Source organism: Hippoglossus stenolepis, chromosome 20, assembly GCF_022539355.2.
Source record: "Hippoglossus stenolepis isolate QCI-W04-F060 chromosome 20, HSTE1.2, whole genome shotgun sequence".
Classification (NCBI taxonomy): domain Eukaryota; kingdom Metazoa; phylum Chordata; class Actinopteri; order Pleuronectiformes; family Pleuronectidae; genus Hippoglossus; species Hippoglossus stenolepis.
Genome location: NC_061502.1, coordinates 3,122,860 through 3,142,931, shown reverse-complemented (window position 1 = coordinate 3,142,931; position 20,072 = coordinate 3,122,860). Strand labels below are relative to the sequence as shown.

Genomic DNA, 20,072 nt, shown 5'->3' with positions numbered 1-20,072 from the left:
ACACAGCTTTAACCAATCCAGCTTTAGACTGAGTAAGGCCCTGCTTTCCAAATTAACATATGGACACAGAAATAAAATGTAGACAAATATAAATAAATGTAGAAATACAGAAAGGGCCTTTTCAAAACAAACTTAAAATGTTCATTCATTTACATGTTTATTTATACATTTATTATTTCTTTTATTTCTTTTTCTTTTCATTGCTTGTGTTGTTTATTTGGCCCTTTCAGAAGTTAATTTTGTCCCGTACAGCATAAGTCGGACAGACAACCACAAGATAACAATGACCCAATACCACCCAGCACACTGAAGAACAGGATGGATGGATGATAGGTCGATAAATTGATTGATTTTTGGAGGTAAACGTAAAAGACTGCAGATTTCACATTTTTACCATAAAATACAAAACTTAAATAAAGAAAATGTTACCCAAAACCAAACATAATAGTAAGATATAATCTTAATATAACAATGTATATGTAGTCAAATGTATATCACTCTGTAAGGCTCAAGCATTTCCCATTTCAAACTTGTTTAGCATTGCACTCCTGGCAGAGAACAAATGATCTACAGAGAATACACAGGTTATTAACCTACATTTATAATAATTAGAACCTCTGTATTACATGTATTCATTTGCACTGCAGTTGCTGTTCTCAGTTCACTGAGGCTCCATGTTGGCTCGTCCCCTTTCACACACTGTTCTGTCCCCACACGAGCAGGACAGAGTTCAGTGAACGAACGGGAGCAGAGAGGCGGACACCACCACCACCAGCAGCAGCAGCAGCAGCAGCAGCAGCAGGTGAAGCCAGAGGAAAACTTGTGTTACATGTGAGTTGTGTCGTCGTTTATCTGAAACAGATGCTGAACGGTCAATATCAAGCAGTGGATTCTGGTGCTGAAGGTAAACTGGTCTCTTACTGGTCCGGGCGTCGAGATTCAGGCTTTGGATTCACATTCACGTCCCCGCGACACAGTTAGCTCACTTCAACAAAGTGTGCGCAGCTAAAAAAGTGAACTTCGTCGACACAAACACGCGTCGTACTTTATTACTGTTTCGTAAACTTGTCACTGTCCAGCTGTGTGTTTTACGTAAACTAGCTAAAATACAGGGAAGCGAGCAGATGAAGTAGCCAGAGAGTAGTTTTTAAACAGTGTCGTTCTTTAGCTTATATTACACACTTCTAATGTCAGTTTGTGCAGTGTTGATGGGCGGGGTGGGGCTGCTGGTGCTGAACAGCCCCAGTATGTTCTAGAAAAACACCAATAGTTCGAGGAGCGACACGTGTGTTTATGAGGACAGTTTGACAGGTCCTCAGAGTCCATGCTCAGTGTCTCCTCCAGGCTCCACTGTGCGACTTGCAGCCATGAAGGTGTTAGCATCATGACATGTAGCTCTACACACAGTGTGTAGGAGCTGCTTCGGTTAGCACACAGGAGGTGTGTGTGTGTTCTCGTTTTCGTTAACTCTATAGGACCTTCTCTATTAAAGGGATAGTTCACCAAATAATTTTAAGTCACTCATCATCTCCCCACCACTATGTCGATAGAGGGGTGGGTGAAGTGTTTGAGTCCACAAAACAGATTTGGAGTCTCAGGGGTAAACAGTGTTGCAGCAGAATCCAATAAAATTGAAGTAAATTGCGACCACTTCTTCAAATGTAAAAATTACAACAGAAACAAACATACCATGCCTCCGTACTGCTCCTGTGGTGTCATCCAAGTGTCTGCAAGCCCCGACATTCAAATTTCACTCGAAATGGCGGGATATCAGAGGAATTTAGGCTAAAAACATGGTGTAAATGACGCCGTTTTGAGTGAAATTTGAATGTCGGGGCTTGCAGACACTTGTCTGGGCTAGGACCAGCTCCCGATGTAAATATAAAGGGCTTATTCTAGGGTAAAGAAAACCACAAATCGTACAATGAAGATGAAACACACTGGGGAAACATCACTAGGATTATTTTATATTCAATTTCTGCCAACAGATCCCTTTCACATAAATCTTACACACTGAACCTTTAAGGTTAGGTGTCCAAAGTGCTGTGCAAATCTGTGTGCGTGTGTGTGTGTACTACAGATATCTTAGTGATGACAATTTTGACTTTTAGACTTAACAGAGTGAGTACTTTTTGGTAAAGTGAGGACAATTTGGTCGGTCCTCACTTTTGTGACGAACTTTCACTGGACTGTTTGTGGGTTAAGACTTGCTGTTAGGGTTGGGTTAGAATTTGATTTAGATAAGGATTAGGCATTTTGTTTTGATGGTTAAGGTTGGGGTAAGGGGCTAGGAAATGCATCACTCCAAAGAGTGTCCTCATTGAGATACAAGTACAAGGTTGTGTGTGTGTGTGTGTGCGTGTGCTTGTGTGCATGTGTGTTTGTATCAGTTGTAAAAGATATAAAACAACTTAAAGCAAATTATGGAAAGATAGCATTAACAGTTACAGAACCGATTAATAGTTTTAACAGTGCATCTGTATCACCAAGTACTTTAGTTTTCATATAGTGTGTGTGTGTGTGTGTGTGTGTGTGTGTGTTTACATGCCTGCAGCCCTCCTGTATGAGTTAACACATTCTTTGTCATGCAGCTCTCAGTAGCTGTGGCTGAGTGAGTGGCCTGGTCAGCCTGTTCTTTATTAAATCCTCTCAGTGGACCGCAACCACAATAACAGTAACAATAACCCCTTTGTTTGGCTGCCTCCACATTTTTCTCTAAACTCATGACTAATAAACTCTGCATCCCCCAGACTCACATTACATCACTGGTAGAGAAAGTAACACTGAGACCTGCTAATTGTGTTATTGTCAGGCTGCAGTCTTCAAATATCTGCCTTATTTCCTCCTAACTCATTTCAATTTTAAGCAAGTGCATGTGTTGCAGTTTTACACAATTGGTAGATTATTATGTTACAACAAAAGATGCTAGACCTACCACTGTCTTCTCTGGTATCTATCAGCTACTCTCCATCTTTGATTTATACTCATTTTCAAGTTCAATTTCAAGCTTAAGGTTTTGTGACCTCTGTACATCTTTCATTGTCAAGTATTTGTTGAGTTTGTCAGACTTGTTTATTCTTTTGACTATATTAGGTACAATAAGCTGAATCCAACTTACTTTAGATAAAGGCAAAAGAGAACATTTCAATATTCACTCTTTACATGTAACTATTGCATATCTCAATCAAGGCCCAACACTCTCCCAGAATTCATGCTGCACCAAATCGCACTCACTCACAGATATCTGTCCTTTAAATATGACAGATTTAATAAAAAATCAAGATCCATATGTTATTTCCTGGGAAATGTCTTCCAGCAGGTCATTTACACACTTCTCTGAAGTAAGAAGCGTTTTCTTAATCTGATGTGTCATGTTCTTACAAACTCACAATACCAACCAATGTAAGAGAGGTTCAGGATAAGAATACATGTTCTTGCATGAGGCCCATTGTGTCTGGTAAACAATGTGGTGGTCAAAGTCCATCCCTGTGGTGAAGCATTGTGATTTCAACATCAGGCTATTGGGGCGGGGACAAGGAGAATCATCAGAATTCAGGCAAAGATGAATGCAGTCAAATACAGACAGGTCCTTCAAGAAAACCTGACCTGACACTGGGGCTGTGACAGGTCAAGTCTGTGTCCCCAGAGGTAAACCCACAGAACATGTGTCGGGGGACGTAGTTCACAAACACCAACCATCTCATCTAAAGAAGGGGAACATTTAGATAAACTGCTCAAATCCAGGTGAACAAAGCTTGTGGAGACATAACCAAGAGTCAGAGCTGTAATTGCTGTAAAAGAGGCTTCTGCAAACTAAGGATTTGTATATTTTTGTAAATTAGAGATTTCAGTCTGTGATCTTTAATAAATCGTCCCCCCAAAAATCTAAAATTTGGTTTTCAATATTATTATATGTTGCTGAGTGTAGATTGATGGGCCAAGTTGAAATGAAATGAAATACCTCACCAAGGCTAATGTTATCAAGTATTTGGTGGAGATAACAAACAGTGAAGGGGTCTGAATACACTCTGAAGTGACAGTTCATGTCTTTGTGCTGTCTCACCCTTTCCCTTGTCCAGCTCTGTCTTTCTCCATCCATCCATTCTTGTCCTGGTGTGGACACTGAGCACCATGTTCACAGCGGTGTTGGTTGGTGTAGTGGTTGGAGGGCTTATCTACTACCTGGTTCAGAGGAGCAAGAACCAGGTTCTGAAGGCCGTGGATGGCTGGTGGGTAACTGGAGCAACCCCTGATGGTGAGGAGGACACCACCATCCGCCCATTTGAAGTCACCACCAGTGCTGAAGAGCTGGAGGTCAGATTCCCTCCTAGTTTGTCATCATAGCATTTATTCATGATGTAGTTAACCACAATACAAAATGAAAGATTGTGAGAGCCTTCACAGTCTTCACAGAGCCTTGTCTTTCCTGTCAGGACCTGTATCGTAGGATAGATCAGACGCGTCCTGTTGCCGCACTGGAGGACAGCCAGTTTGAATATGGCTTCAACTCCAACTATTTGGAGAAGGTGGTGTCTTACTGGAGAAACGACTTTGACTGGAGGAGACAAATTGACAAAATCAACCAGTACCCCCACTTTAAAACCAAAATTGAAGGTGAGGCCGCACTGCTGCCCATACATTCTTGAGGAAGATACTGTCATATCTCCAACCTATTCATACTAATTCAAATTCCATACAGGTATTGATGTCCATTACCTGCATGTGAAGCCCAAAAAGGTGCCAGAGGGAACTACTGCTATTCCTCTGATAATGGTTCACGGCTGGCCTGGGTCTTTCTATGAGTTCTACGGGTTGATCCCACTGCTTACAGAGCCGACCAACCCGGACGACCTTGTGTTTGAGGTGGTGTGTCCCTCCATACCAGGGTATGGTTTCTCTGAAGCACCACAAAAGAAAGGTGAGTGTGGGAGTTTCTTTTCTTTTTTTCCAAATTTTTTGTCCATTGAGCATCATTTCAACAAAATTACAGCTAGATAAAATATAAATTCTCTTAGTAAAAGGGTATAAGAACTGACAATTTAAGGCTTATGATAAATACTTTAGTTCTAGACGCAAAACAGACTGAATATAAAGATGGACGACGCATTACCACTTCCTTCCACTATCCAGAAATGATGACAAAATATTCAAATAAAATATTCATTGACGATATCAATGGGGTGATGGAGTCATAGTAGCGGAGTCATAGTAGCAGAGTCCTTTGACACACACAAAAACGACCAATCGCAAGTCAGTCTCATCTGTCAGTCATGATTCTTCACCTCATTTTTATAGCCTAAAATAACTATTTATAATTAATATTAATTATTCTTATCAGAAGATAAAAAAAAAAGATTTGTCGTGTACTCTGAGTTTTTAGTTTGGTCCATATTCCATCGACTAACAAGGAGGCATTCAAGACAGTTCGGCTTCACTTATGGGGAGCTGTAATATCTGAATGTGTGTGTGTCTGTGAACAGGCTTTGATTCAGTTTGTGCGGCGAACATCTTCCACAAGCTCATGAAGCGTCTGGGTTTCCAGCAGTTCTACGCTCATGGAGGAGACTGGGGCTTTCTGGTCACCACCAACATGGCCCAGCTGGAGCCCAAGTAATAAACACAACACCTGCCTCGACACTCTAAAATACTAAATGTACATATGGTTTCTTATCATTTAGAAGTTTCACAGCATATTGTTTACATAAATTTGCTAGTTTAACTTCTGAAGTGTACAACCAGTTCTCCTGGAAACACCAGCCCTCTGATTATACAGTATTTACATAGAGTATTTATACTGTTCTTTTCCCAGTGTTAAACTTGTGTTTTTTTGTCATACCTCAGGATAGTCAAAGGTTTGCATTTGAACTTTGCCCCAGCCTCAAAGCCTGGTCTGCGCGTGGTTTTATCCATCATGCTCGGCCGCCACTTCCCTAAACTCTTTGGCTTCACTGACCTGGACATTCAGAATCTCTACCCTTTCATGGACAAAGTGGTGGTGGAGTCCCTCAAAGAGAGTGGCTACATGCACATCCAGGCCACCAAGCCTGACACCGCGGGTAAGGATCTGGGGCCCGTTTCCACTGAATTTGAAGCAGGAAAGCTGCGACTTGCAACATGAGATTATTTTCTCTTAACTGATCAAAAGAAATGACACACTGGCCCCATGTGTGATCTATGTGTAAGTAGAAACTGGTTCCAGGAGCAGAGGTTTTCAAATATTAATCTCCATGATCCACTAACACTGCAAGCAGGTTATTTTCAAGGGTTAAGTAGTCTGGGTTAATTGACCCTTTAATCTAATCATGTACAAATAGTTTTGACTGATTAGCACATTTCTGACTCTGAGTTTCCTCTCAGGACGAGGACTGAATGACTCCCCAGTGGGTCTGGCTGCCTACATTCTGGAGAAGTTCTCCACATGGACCAACCGGGACTTCAGGAACCTGGAGGACGGCGGACTAACCAGGTACCCAGTGGGGAGTCAGTGCTGATATGTGCCATTAACTACATCCCCTGCATTGTCATCAGTATGAAGATGTTGTATCAAACTATCATTTACAAATATGCATTAATAGTATATCATATCTTTGGTGGTAGCTGTATATGCATTCAATTGTTAAATAGAACTGTTTGGAAAAGGTTAAGTCAGATTTTACCACAGTACCAACTCAGTGGCCTCATAGCAGAACCATTCTTGTAATTGCTATATCATTAAATATTGTTTGTGCAATGTGTTATAGGAAGTTCTCTCTGGACGACCTCCTGACTAATGTTATGATCTACTGGGTTTCTGGATGCATCATCCCGTCTATGAGGTTCTACAAGGAAAACGTGGGCAAAGGTCTTGATCGTCCGCACACTAAGTGAGTGACAAAGAAAGAGTTTATGGTGACCAATTGGTGACAGACAAACAAAATCATTAACAGTGTTTGGGCACAGTCACACATACCTGATGTAAAGCGAATATTGCAGGTCAAAGTTCACCAAACTTGGACTCCACACGAATCTATGCTGTGATTTGCTTCGTCACAGGAGACAAAGGTTTTATGTGCCTCCTCGCTCTCACAGATTGGAGGTGAAAGTGTGGTGAAGGTTCACCCACCGTGCCCTAATGCAGGCTTCATGATTTACAATTTACAATTACATCACTGTACACATGCCTTTTAATATTTTCAACATTTAGGTTTGCGGCCGACCAAATCACTTCCTTTTCTGCCCACTTCCCAAGGCATGTGGATAATAAAATAATCATCTTATTTGTAATGATGAAAAGAAGTTAAAAGACAATAGAACATAGCACATTTGCCGAACAATGGCAACATACAAAATAATTTTTTTTTAAAGAACAGTCAAGTTCAGCTATTCCTTCTCTCTACATCTGCAGCAGCCTTCCTGTGCACTCGCAGTCACAGGGCCGGAGAGCATCAACAACTCCACACATATTGATTGTTGCGGACAGGGAACATACACTCACACACAATAATTTATCTTTTTAAATGACTCCCTATGCAGTCAAGAAACACGAGTCCTGTGCCACAGATCTGTCACAGGCAAACCTTTATAAACCATTATATGGAGTTCAAAAATTCATGTTCAACATTTAAAATTGTCACACATTTTCATTATTTCATGTTTGGCTGATCTTGACTGTTAATTGAGCTAACTGGACTGGTGGAATCCATTTTACATTTGTTAGGGTTTTTTTGTTTAGATATCAAGGATTGGCATCAATTATATATTTTCTTTCAATAAAGGTTGTTTATTTTTCTAATTAATCACTTAGTTTCTAGAACTTTACATCCTCTTTTTATGTAACTAAATAAACCTGATTTAAATTAGAAACGCTGCTTCCTTAATATCATTAGTTTTTCCAACAGTGACATCACACCAAGGGGCTGCTCCAAACAGCTTGTTCAAATATTTCAGTTTCATGTTCTCAAGAAGCTCATGAAAGCAGAGTACTCCATAAGTAACTCTCATCCTCTCTCCTCAGGATACCAGTTCATGTTCCCACCGGGTTCGCCTCCTTCCCCAACGAGTTGATGTACACGCCCGAACTGTGGCTCAAACCCAAATATCCCAAAGTCGTGACCTACTCTCCCATGGCCCGCGGCGGCCATTTTGCTGCCATGGAAGAGCCCCAGCTGATGGCCGAGGACATCCAGAAGTTCGCCAAGGCAGTGGAGAAGAAAAAGTAAGAATAGACAGTGGAATGATGAACAGGTGAATGAGCTAAAAGTATTAAGTACAACATAGTACAACATAGTGGTGCGCACTACGTAGACAGACTAAAGCTAGCAAGCATTGTATATAATATAGTGTAGCCCAGAGAAATTCCTAATCAAACAGTCAGTCTTATGCAGTGTTTATAAAAAAAACTGTCAGTTTCACTGGATCTGTTGACTGCAAAATTTTGAAATACAATGTATATGAACAAGTATTGTGTGAGTATTTGTAGACCTGGTAACCAACCTCGTCACTTGTACCCAACAGATTAAAGTGAGAAAAGCAGACAGCAGCCTCCATTCATTATTTCTCCCACTGATGCTTACAGTGTTTCTGACTTGCCCACAACAAGCTTTGTTTACTCAGCAGCTGCAGATGGGAGGTCAGGGGGCACTTGCTGTTATTGTGTTGACAGCATAGACAAGGTGCCAGGCATTCCTCTAACTAATAACATAAAACATCTTTAATCCAGTTACAACTGTGATACTGCAACATCGCCTTACACCTTCAATATACATTTAATTTTTCATTTTATTTGTTAGTGTTCAAAACATGTTATCTCATTGGTTTATGTCAATTTACGAACTTCAGGTTCTACAATTTACGAGACTAATAGCACTGATTATTATTGTACTATTAATGTATACATCTGTGAAAGATATTTCAGTATTTTATCTCCTCAAAAGGTTTATGTTAAGTAGTTATAATATACGTAGTTTGTTTTATTAAAAAAAATACAAAAAAGTACTTTTTAGTTTTCAGAATATGAGTATCCAGAATACATTTGCTGTGTTAATGCATGGAAGTTAAGTCATTCGAGATATTTTTTTTAAACTTCAATAATATTTTGATTTAACTGGGATCTAAACAGTGCTAAATGCTAAAATCAAGGGTAGTTTTAAACCATGTTATTTAAATTAGATTTTAATGCAGTGTATGTGACCAATTGAAGAAGGGGGGAATGACATATTGTACCTCACATAATGAACATGTACTGGACACTGAAAACAGTTTCTGTGTGCATCCACATAGCGCTAATGGTAAAGGTATGTGTCTTGTATTGTGTTCATATATGTGCTTCATTCACAATTCATGGTGCTTTTGCACATTACCTGGAGTTTATTCTATAAAGGACGTTCAGAAGCCAACACAGACAGTGCTGTAAAAGCCCTGACCTCAGTTATCCTTCACATCAAAGAACAAACACTAAAGTCTGACTTTAACATTTAAGATAACTGCCCATTTAAACCTCAGACAAATCACTGATGATGAGAACTCATTAATAGATGACAAACTCTTAAAGGAACGACTGCATTAATAGTGAAATACAGACATTTAAGCTTATTACTTGAAATAGTTGTTAGTGGTGACAAAGTGATTGCAGCCCTGGTCCAAAGTGATCTTTGCTAGTTGTATAGTAATAGTAACTGCATGTCTAGCTATATTAAATGTTCTTAAATACGCACTATTATTATACATTTGCAGGTTTTAATTAGGTAAAGGAAGATTGTCAAACTAATAACTCAACTGAACATTGGATAAAAGATGAAGGGCTGTCATTGCAGGGTTTTCAAAATAAAATGCTGTATTCAAGTTGGCTGAAATCTGAACCGACTAAACTGGGACCTGGAACTATGGGTAGAGACAAAAATAACCTGCCTTAGAGAAAGTTGGCTTCAGGCTAAATTGACATGATTTGTGGAACAGTGGCTGCAGGGATGGAAAGTTCAGGACAGATCTGGTTAGCTTATGGAGTTGATAATGCATGTGCCCAAAATGCTGGCGGTGTGCGGTCAGTCACAAAAACAGGATTATTGGCCGTGATGCTGTTGCACATTCGTTCATATGAAGGTCACAGATCCATTCCAGCAAGGCCAAGATGCCCCAAATATTCTCATCCAAACCAAAATGTATTTCCGCTTTTCTTTCTTAATGGTCAATGTCGCAATGTCCCAAGCCCCTGACTCCCCCTACCACTGTCCAGCTGTTAGCAGAGCTTTGAGTTTCCCAAGCCCCCCAGTGCCCTGGCTCGGTACACCCTCCCACCCAGCGTTGCACTCCCCCAGGCCTGACTGCCTGCCTGCCTGCTCCTTTTGGCAGTCCTACAGCCAGGGGAGGATCAGGACGACCGGGCGGCCGAGATAAGGAGCATATGAAGTTCCCCACATTACCTCACCCGATAAGGAAACAAGCAGAGAGAGAGACGGGGAAAGAGAGGGTCAGACTGGGAGGAATTCTGTAGATGGACGATGATGCGCAGAGAAGCAGCAAGTGACTATGGCGATTTCAGCAGTTGTTTCAGGGGCCTGAGTGGAACTGGGGTGCCACAGAGGTCTGGTGAACTTTGAACAGGAGCTTAGAAGAGCTTGAATGGAACGGTCCTCAGTAGGTGCATGAAAAAGATCAAAGAATCGAATTATTTTCTTCAGAGCAGATGAGTAACCTCAGCTGTTTTTAGCCAGTATCTTATTTTTTTTATCTTGATTCGACTTAAAAGATGCTTTGAGAGCAGATGGAAAGATGACCTCTAACTGTTTGTTTTGTGGAGTATTTACCAAATTACTTAAGTAATGATAAGCCTGACAACATACTTTTAAACAAGGGAAAGCAAACTTTAATCCATCCAATAAAAATAGACTGAACAAAAGTGATTGAAGTTCTTTAGGAAAGTCTGCTGCACCACTTAGGCAGCATCTATGGCCGTTAATCCTCTGGAAGGTCTCAGGACGGTCGCAGTGAATCACCAGCTCGTCTTGAGCTCCACGGCGGAGCTGCGGAGCCAGCAGCCCTGTGCAGCCGGCAGCCCAGCATCTCTGCACAGACACAGGCAGAGCACCCACAGCAGCCGGGAGCCTAGGAAGTGGGTGAGTCTGCCTTAACAGTCCAATTTCAAGCCTCCTAAACGTGATGAAGGTGTGTCCTTTCTTTATATATATGCATTACTGTATATTATGTATTGTACTTTTTCTTTTTCTTTTTGTGTATAAATACGACAGAATTTAAATGCAAATGTTCAGCAGGACATAGTTTTCGCAGTTGAAACAGACGCACAATACTAGTTTCAAACACAGATCTGTCAATGCAGCAAATAATTATTCTGAGCAACCTCAATTGATTTGTTCACAAAACTATTCAAATGTAATAGTATATATTTTCCATGAGTAAAACTATGGGAGGTTATGCTTCTTTATCAGAAAACAACTTGCAAAGTATTAGTGACTCATGAGGAAATTCAATACTTTGCAACACATGGATACACATCCTGTAATACAGATGTGAGCTTTTCTGCAGCAGAATGTGTGAAGGATGAAGGATGCATCCATCCCTTATCCTCGATTGAATTAGTTTACATGTCTGGCAGCCAGATGAGGTGAGGCTCTGATGTGGAAAGCTGAGGAAGAGTGAAGGTTAGTAAATAAAGACATGAATCTCCCCATTTTAATTAAGGATTGGATAGAAGCAATACGAGATCCCAACCAGGGAATTTCAGTTAACGTGAACAAATAATTAATAGGGAAGATGTGTGGATGACAGTTTATTCTCTGGTGATCACACAGAACGTAAATTATTTTCAAGCACTAAAGCACATTTCCTTTGTAACTCAACATAAGTCTTTCCAAATGCTCTTCTTTGTGCCGTGAACGTTAGCAGATATTTTAGTACTTGTAACTGGCTCATTCTGTTCTACTGGAAGAATCAACCTCAAATGAAAGGAGCAAAGATGAAAGTATTCCTTGTATGGTTTCGATGAGGAGTTAGTTTTATTTTCTCTGAACATGTCCTCTGCTGCGGGTACAGTCTACGTGTGGGTCCAGGCTTCACTCTGGTCCCATCTGTGGGTCTGCGGTCCAGTCCAGGACGCTGAGGAGTCAACACTCCCCAGAGAACGCAGCACGAGAGCGGAGCCGCGTGCGCAACCTGCGACAGGCCTTCCACAGTCTGCAGGTACATCACAGACACAGACAGCACATGTTGAATTTCCCACCATTTCATTGAGTAAACAATGAATACAAGCTTTATTCCCTGTATAGCCCCTTGCTTCCTGTTCTGGGTTTTGAATTTGATGTCAATGTTAAAACAACTTGGCTGACCAAAGTGCTTTACAAAGTAAAAGGTATAACAAGAAGACAGCAATATATCATAATATACAAAATCTGCTGGGATATTAACGTTCTCAACTTGAAAAGAGAGATGTGTTTTTAACAGTGATTTGAAGCGTGTGAGAGAGGGGGCAGATCTAATATGGAGTGTTAAGCTGTGCTAAGCTGTTCCACAAGTTTGTGGCGGCTACTGCAAAGGCCCGATCGCCTCAGATCAGGAGCCTAGTTTTAGGCACATCCGGGAGCAGCTGAGTGGCTGACCTCTCTAACTGGAGTGTGAACATGGAGGAGTTCAGCTAGGTAAGGAGGTGCCAGTCCATCAAGTGTTTTAAAAGATAACAACAACGTTTTAAAATCATTCCTGTAACAAACAGGAAGCCAGAGCGCAACAAAGGTTGACGAGTTGATTTAGTGTTTTTCTAAATGCATTCAGTGAAATGTTGGACTATAAATTGAATTTAAACAAGTCGCCTTTCTGTATTTTTTCTTTACCAATTGCAAACTAGATTATCTCCCAACGGTCCCCTTAAATTCCATCCAGCCTCACAAAATTGGATACCCTCATTGATTTCAAGATCATCAAGATCAATGACTTAATCCCCTTGGAAAGTTGTGAAAATGTCGAAAAAAAACGCTTGCAATGTTAAAGAAAGTGATATTAATACATTTTCTCTGTTCACATCCAGGCCAATATTTAACACCTTCTTTCTTAGCCCAAATCTCATCCTTCAACGAAGTTTTATGGAAGTCCATGCAGTAGTTTTTGTATATTCCTGCTAACACACAAACAAACAAAACATTACATCTATGGCAGTGGTAATCACAGTCCTATACCCAAACAGATTTTAATGTGCAAACCAAATTATCTAGCTGACATTTGTTGTAGGCTCAGGAAAATGAACACAACCCTTGCAAGCATACTTGTGTTATGCAAAAAAACGTTTGTCTGAATCAGAGCTGATCCAACCCTGTCCACTTCCTCCTCTCTCCACAGGCGGCTCTGCCCTCAGTCCCACCTGACACCAAGTTATCCAAGCTGGATGTTCTGGTTCTGGCTACTAACTACATAGCCTATTTAACAGAGACCCTGGACCAGGGGGAGTTAGTGGCTGAACACACCCTGTCGTCCAGGTCAGGAGGATACCTGCATCCTGTGAAGGTACGGCTGGGAACCAACAACCTACTGCTAACCATACACTACACTGACTCTAACTGATATATACATTACATGAAAGTGCTGGATATACATATGCTAGACCAATCAAAAAAGTCAAGGTATACGTTAAATATAACATTAAACTGTTCATTTTATCTGTAAGTTTGGTTTTAATTCGTTAATTGATGCTATAAAAATACAGTGGCATGTCATGATTGACAGCTGAGACGTACTCCTGATTGGTTCAGTGCATATATCGGCGGGACAGCTTGAATTTTGGCTCCAAATGATGTCCAATGCAAGATGGTGGCACCTGTACCCAGGATATTTTAGCTTCATTTTTGTACCATGGGAGAAAGTGGAGATGTGTCGTCTATCTTTATATCCAGTCTGTGAATGGGACATTTTATAAAGTGTGACGTTGTCATTTATGACGTCATTGGGGCACGGTCACATGAATGCGAACATTTCAGAGGCAAACCTTCGCCTCCCGTGCTCTTCACTTCCTTCGGTGAGGCAAATTGTGACGTTGCTTCGCGTTTAGCTTTTGTGAACTTTGACCTGTGATGTTTGCTTCCCATCGGCGTCTGTCTGTTCAGGCCCTTAACTGTAAAACTCACACAAAGAAGAATGAGTTTTCCTAAATTAACTACAAAACTTTCAATGTGAGCAAATTATCAAAATCAATCCGAAAAGATGATTTAATCATCTGATATGGGAATTCTTATTTGATTTAGTGCTATTTTTCACTGCTCGCTTGTAAAATGAAAATTTAAAGGTCACAGCTGCTTTAAGTTTCTCTAAGTAAAATGTCCACTCATCATAATTTCTCTGGTTGTCACAATGACCTGACGTGTTTGGACTTGTGATGTTGTGCCATCTCCTCAGAAGTGGCCCATGCGTTCCCTGCTGTACTGCGGCAGCGTGGGAGAGCTGCTGGCAGGAGGTATCTCAGCCAATCAGACGCTCCCACCTGGACGGATCGGGACACACCCTCTGACAGCCGCCGCAGGCGCAGACAAAGAGTGATAAATAGAACACGTGACATAACTTTCACCCTGTTTCTTATTTTGTATGTTAACTGGCCATGTAGCTTCTCTTGGTGGAGTTAGACACATCAAAGCAAAGTGTTGCAATGAGACAGTGATGAGGAATGAAAATAAGCTACTTTCAAAACAAATGCTCAGCTTGGTTCCCTGAATAAAGTCTTTCAGTTTACGCTTTATGTTGATGTGAAGGACAGGATTTAAATTCACAATTTACATTCTACAAGGACGATTTTTTAAATCTCCAGCTATTGGAAAAGACAACGAATTGTAAAAACTAATTTCCTTTGTAATTATTTAATTTAACAATATAACTCAAAAACTAGTAAATGCCCTGATAAGTTCAAGGCTTATTGTTTATCTTGCATGTACAAAAGTAATGGTTTTCCTGCCATATGCGGACTAAATAAAAGGGAAAACACACAAGTTATCACACACACACACACAGAACAGACGAACCTTTGGTGAATACATCCCATCACTATCTGAGCATTAGACAGCAGGTTGTCAGGAAAGGATTTAATACAAGGAAATTAAAAGGCTGCTCCACTTGACTCATTATGCCACAAATCACTACATGGAATGAACAGAGTGTATCTGTTATCTTGATTTAGAGCTTGTTGAGTTTGTATTTCATTTTGACTGTATAGATGAGTTTAATTAGCTGCTGTGCTTTAAGAAAAGACCTTTGTTGGGTTCTGTTTTGTTATTTTGGTGATTTTGTGTGTGTGCGTGTATCCGTGTGTGTGTGTGTGTGTGTAGAGAGAGAGAGAGAGAGAGTGCGTGCGTGCGTGCGTGCGTGCATGCGTGCGTGTGTGTGTGAGGGAGGGATTGTTGTGGGAACACAGCAGCTGTGAACTACTACATATCTCTGCAGTAATGAGCACTTAGTTCTCTTTACAACTACAACAACAGGATGTAACCTTGGAGTAAAACAGTGTCTACATTAACAGTGTGTGTGTGTGTCGGTTATTTCCATGGGCTACACAAGACAAACATGTCAGAGGAAGAAACAACCCCAGTAAAGTCGAAGTAGACCTCAGTGTGTTCAATTCAACTTCCCTTCAGTCACTGAAGAAGAAGAATTTCAGGCTACATTTCACTAAATTGTAAAAAAAAAAGCTTCTTTGTTACATGATGTAAATGTTTATGATAATTTACTGAAACACCAACAAGAGTCAGATGTTGCAGTGACATGTCATCACCAGACAAACACATTTAACATCAGCAGGTAACTATCAGGGCCCAGAACACTTGGAAATGGCTCCCACTTGAGTGCAGGCCCTCAAATTCAATCAAGCAGCACCGAATTGCTCACTCTTAGATATCACTCTCCAAAAATGTCAGATTTTTTTACATCAGGATCCATGAATTATTCCCTGGGGGGTGAAAATGTTGAAAAATGTCACATCTGTTGAACCTAAATGTTAAAGAAAGAAAATCTGGAACTGCACCAAGATTTAAAAATATATATATAACCCCCCTTGGCAGAGACATCAAAGAAACTATTCCTCTAATATTTCTGCAGTATTACTACAGGGACTGACAGTGGGCCTCTGCTTATCAACAGCCGTTCACAGTGTAATCTTTAAGTTTCAGGGAGTGACAACATTTGTTACAGTGAGCTAAAACCTATTGATCATCTATAGCATTAAAGATACCATGTTGCATCTATAGCTCAGCTTCAGATCAAAGCTTTGTGGACTGATACATATTTTTCTTTATCTTATCTTATCTTTATGTCGTATAAAGTATATCAGTGAAGAAAGTGAACCAGTAAAATATTATTGCAACAAAAACTGAAGGAGGATTGGACCAATAAACTGCACGAGACCAAAAAGAAGAGGCTTAAAAAAAAAAAAAACTCCAGGTTGGGATAGACAAACTAGCCCGAGCACAAGAGAGACGAAGTGATCCACAATCCAAAACTTCCCATTAATAGCAAAGGTGGAAAAACACAGAGTCAAGAGCTCGCTGTAGGTAAACAGACCATCTGACGGGGACTGGGGTGAAGCAGCAGGGTTTATATGCAGCAGGAACCAAGAGTGGAATTGATCCAGATTGTATGTCAGGTGGACTTGAATATGAGGAGGGGGAACTCAGGGAAGGAGGGTGACCACGCCCCCTGGAAACCAACTCAGAGGAGACACAGGGAAGGAAAAAACACAGCAGCCAGGAGAGGAGAGAGAGACAAACTTCTTTTGTGTTGTGTTGCCGAGCCACAGAGTGACCGACAGTGGTGGGATGTAACAGAGTACATCTACTTAATTGCCGTACTTGAACGTATAACAAGGAGTTTTTAAACTGGGTATATAATGGTCTCATTTGAATATTGCTGCATCTTTGTGACCTACAACCGTAAACAAGAAAATCAAGGAGAAAATTGGGTTTTTCTATAAAGTATTCTGAATGTGTGTGATCGAGTCGAACCACCGGCGAGGTCAGAGGAAACGATTTACACCAGGGTTAAGGTCAGTGTATGAACTAAAACACAATTATAATCTTGTCATATTACAGTTATCAATCATGCATCATACATTTCCTCATGGCTGTGCATCCTGCATCAGCTTTGTGTCAAATGCACCTGCTGGTTCCTACGACAGGAGACGCAGAAACACTACCGCTTCTGTCCACAGAGGCGCCAAAATCAACGAAAATGAAAACTTCCCTGTAGTGGCTTTAAGTATATTTTGAATGTATCCGGACTTTACTTCGGTAGATCTCTTACCAAGGATTTTCATTTTTACTCCACTACATGTCAGTAACTATCTGTATTTTCTACTCTTTATACAATTTCTAATCTATTTTCCAAAGTAATTAACGAGATCCAATCAGAGCGGGCAGGTAACATTACACCCCGCCTCCCTGAACGAGAGCAAAGTTGCAAAAGCTGAACTCATTGGTGATGATGAAACACCCCGGTGAGACTGGCGAGTACTTTTACTCAAAGTGTGTTTAAAAGCAAGTACTTACTTACTTTTACCTAAGTAGAAAAGTTAATGTGGTAGTTTTACTGTCACTTCAGTACTTTTCTGTCTATTAATTAACTGTTGAGTACTTTGTCCACCACTGGTAACCGAATAGGCTCATACACAATGTTACTCTTTGAAAAGTGTTTAAATTACTTTTCATTCGCTTCAATGCCACATGAAACCCACACAAATACAGCTGGACATTTCATGTGTTTGTGTGAAAAGGTAAAAAGAAAAGCAAGTGTAAGTAAACCCAAATTAGATGGTTATAAAAATGCAGTTTACTGGCACAGTTTAAATGGACGACATCTTGAGATTAAAAAAATGAGAGACGGTTTCCAGTGTCCTCCTTTTTTTCCACAACATGTGTAGTTTCTGTATCTTTACTCATAATTCAGCAAGTATCACATTTAGTTGCTTTACGATTACGGTGTAATTCCAAAAATAAAAGCTCAGAACTGAGATCCAATCCAATAACTCACAGTGATACGTTTGAGAGGCCGACACCAGGCTGAGCGAAATCGCCTACCCCCTTGGATAAAATGGGCTCGGCTCCACAAGCAACAGTCCTGCGTTCAAGGCTAGCTCTATAAATCAGAGGGGGCGGAGCTCCCGGTTTCCAGAGAAGACAAATGTGGAGCTGCTGGAGCCTAAACTGCTGAGGTGCGGGTTACAGGAGGACAGGAGAGGCCAGATGTTTTACTAAAGCAGCTGCAGAGAGAGACTGAACCAGGACCAGAGAAGAAGGACAGAAAACACTGAGCTCGGGAGAGAATACTTTGTAAATATCGACGTTCTGCAGGAAACACTAGAATAGAAATAGGACCATGCTGCCACACACATTCATGCAGTCCAGCGATCACTCACATCCCTCACACACTGCTGGCACTGCAACCAGGGGCGATTTGGGGCTCAGCATCTTGCCCGAGGACACTTCAGAACACAAAATGCAGGATCCAGGGATTGAGTCTGTGACCTTCCAGTGTGGACGACCCGCTCTACCTCATGAGCCACAGCCACTAATGCTTCCTAATGTTTTTGGAGTGCCATGATTTAGTTTTATCTTCAAATTCTGCTTTTTATATTACATAATTATGCTTTTCTTCCTTTGTTGGAGATGGTGGCTAAGTCTTCCCCATCAAGGTTTCTAAGTCCAACTAACTGACACTAATACCACAACCTCCATAACTGACTCCCAACTGCTGGGTGAAGAGTCCGAATTTTCTTCAAATGATGCTTCCAGCTCAATTTGTCACTTTTTTTTTTATCTCACCAAATTTAAGCTTTCACTTGACTTTAAACTTCATTCAGCAGATATTTCAAATATTGCAATTCCAAATTTTTCTCAAGAACTGAAATCTTTTCCTACATATCTGTGCAAAGGTCCCAGTCACTAAGTAAAGTTAGGGTGCTTCTGAAAATAGATGAATAGTTTTTTCAGGTAACTTTATTCAAAGTGCAATAAACTGAGGGAAAAAAAATCTAAATCAAATCAATGTTTGTCTTTGTCCCTGAGCACCAGTTGTTCTATGTGCGCTTGTGCACAGGTAAAGTTAAATGTTGCTCTAAACCACATGATGTGATCCCAGACTGATTCATGCTGTTGGGACCAGAGCCCTGTGGTACACCGTCTGTTGTAGGACTCCCCTCTCTGTCTGCAGGCCATGTGTCTGCCTTCAGAGTGTGTGTGTGTGTGTGTGTGTGTGTGTGTGTGTGTGTGTGTGTGTGTGTGTGTTTTCCCATGTAAAGACAGCTATTTATGCCACCGGAGGAGCTTCAAGAAAATGTGTATCCGTTAGTGTCTGCTCCCTCGTCCCCTCCCCCTCATGTTGGGAGATGATCAACAAATATTTTTACTATCTCCCGCTCATTACGGCTGGGAACACACTGATTACAAGCTGGATTTATGGAGCTGTGAGGCCGCCTCCCCCTCCGCCTCGGCTGGGCCTCTGCTGGACCTGGGTAGAAGTCAAGGGAGAGGATGACGGCGAAGAGGAGGAGGAGGACAAGTGGAGAGGAGAGTGAAGAGGAAGAGGTGGAGGAGAGGAGGGAGTGAGAGCAGGAATAAAGGAAGAGAGGAGGACAAAGGAGGGGATGTTCTAAATAAATCAAATTTCATCTAACGTATAACTGCTGTAAGATTAATATTAACAATAAAATTATGAAGCAGGACAAATTTGACTCATTACACCAGGAAGGATAAGGACACTGCTGATGGTTTAAACCTGATGGAACTTGAGTAAGTCACAAAAACACTAAGCTCATGATCACACTACCGCTACAGACCCTCTCTCACAAAACAGAGACACAAACGGAAATCTCGGACTTGCATCGTCACGTGACCATATTTGGGCCGTGTGATGACCCCATGGTAACTCCATGACAACCGTGTAAACTCTTTCAAGATGTGGCTGAAAGCTCTAAAGTTAGTCATTCAATCTTGAGCTTCTAATATTTGTGTAAAATGTAAATCCCATTTTTCTCTTTACAAACTCTCAGTCCGGGTTCAAATAGTTAGGATCAGGCACAAAGTCACTTGGTTATAGGGAAACTCTTTAGCGATAAGACACTG

General features: G+C 41.0%; 2 protein-coding genes across 8 annotated transcripts; both read left to right on the top strand.

Moving 5' to 3' along the window:
* Nucleotides 1-650: 650 nt before the first annotated feature.
* Nucleotides 651-8,513, top strand: ephx1 (epoxide hydrolase 1, microsomal (xenobiotic)). 7 transcript variants are annotated; one of them, XM_035144456.2, is made up of 9 exons: nucleotides 651-802; nucleotides 4,080-4,314; nucleotides 4,434-4,614; nucleotides 4,700-4,918; nucleotides 5,481-5,610; nucleotides 5,842-6,056; nucleotides 6,358-6,466; nucleotides 6,741-6,863; nucleotides 7,994-8,513. In XM_035144456.2, the coding sequence occupies exons 2-9, from the start codon at nucleotides 4,132-4,134 to the stop codon at nucleotides 8,196-8,198; spliced, it is 1,365 nt and encodes a 454-aa protein (XP_035000347.1). In that variant the 5' UTR covers nucleotides 651-802; nucleotides 4,080-4,131; the 3' UTR covers nucleotides 8,199-8,513. The 7 variants fall into 7 exon arrangements, with proteins under 7 accessions (XP_035000347.1, XP_035000348.1, XP_035000346.1 ...); XM_035144457.2 differs by having other exon boundaries at nucleotides 674-802; nucleotides 4,077-4,314; XM_035144455.2 differs by having other exon boundaries at nucleotides 678-831.
* Nucleotides 8,514-8,944: 431 nt separating this feature from the next.
* On the top strand, nucleotides 8,945-15,478 carry LOC118099066 (transcription factor 24). Its single transcript, XM_035143332.2, has 4 exons — nucleotides 8,945-11,090; nucleotides 12,025-12,171; nucleotides 13,321-13,485; nucleotides 14,371-15,478. The coding sequence occupies exons 1-4, from the start codon at nucleotides 10,923-10,925 to the stop codon at nucleotides 14,509-14,511; spliced, it is 621 nt and encodes a 206-aa protein (XP_034999223.1). The 5' UTR covers nucleotides 8,945-10,922; the 3' UTR covers nucleotides 14,512-15,478.
* The last annotated feature ends 4,594 nt before the right edge of the window (nucleotides 15,479-20,072 follow it).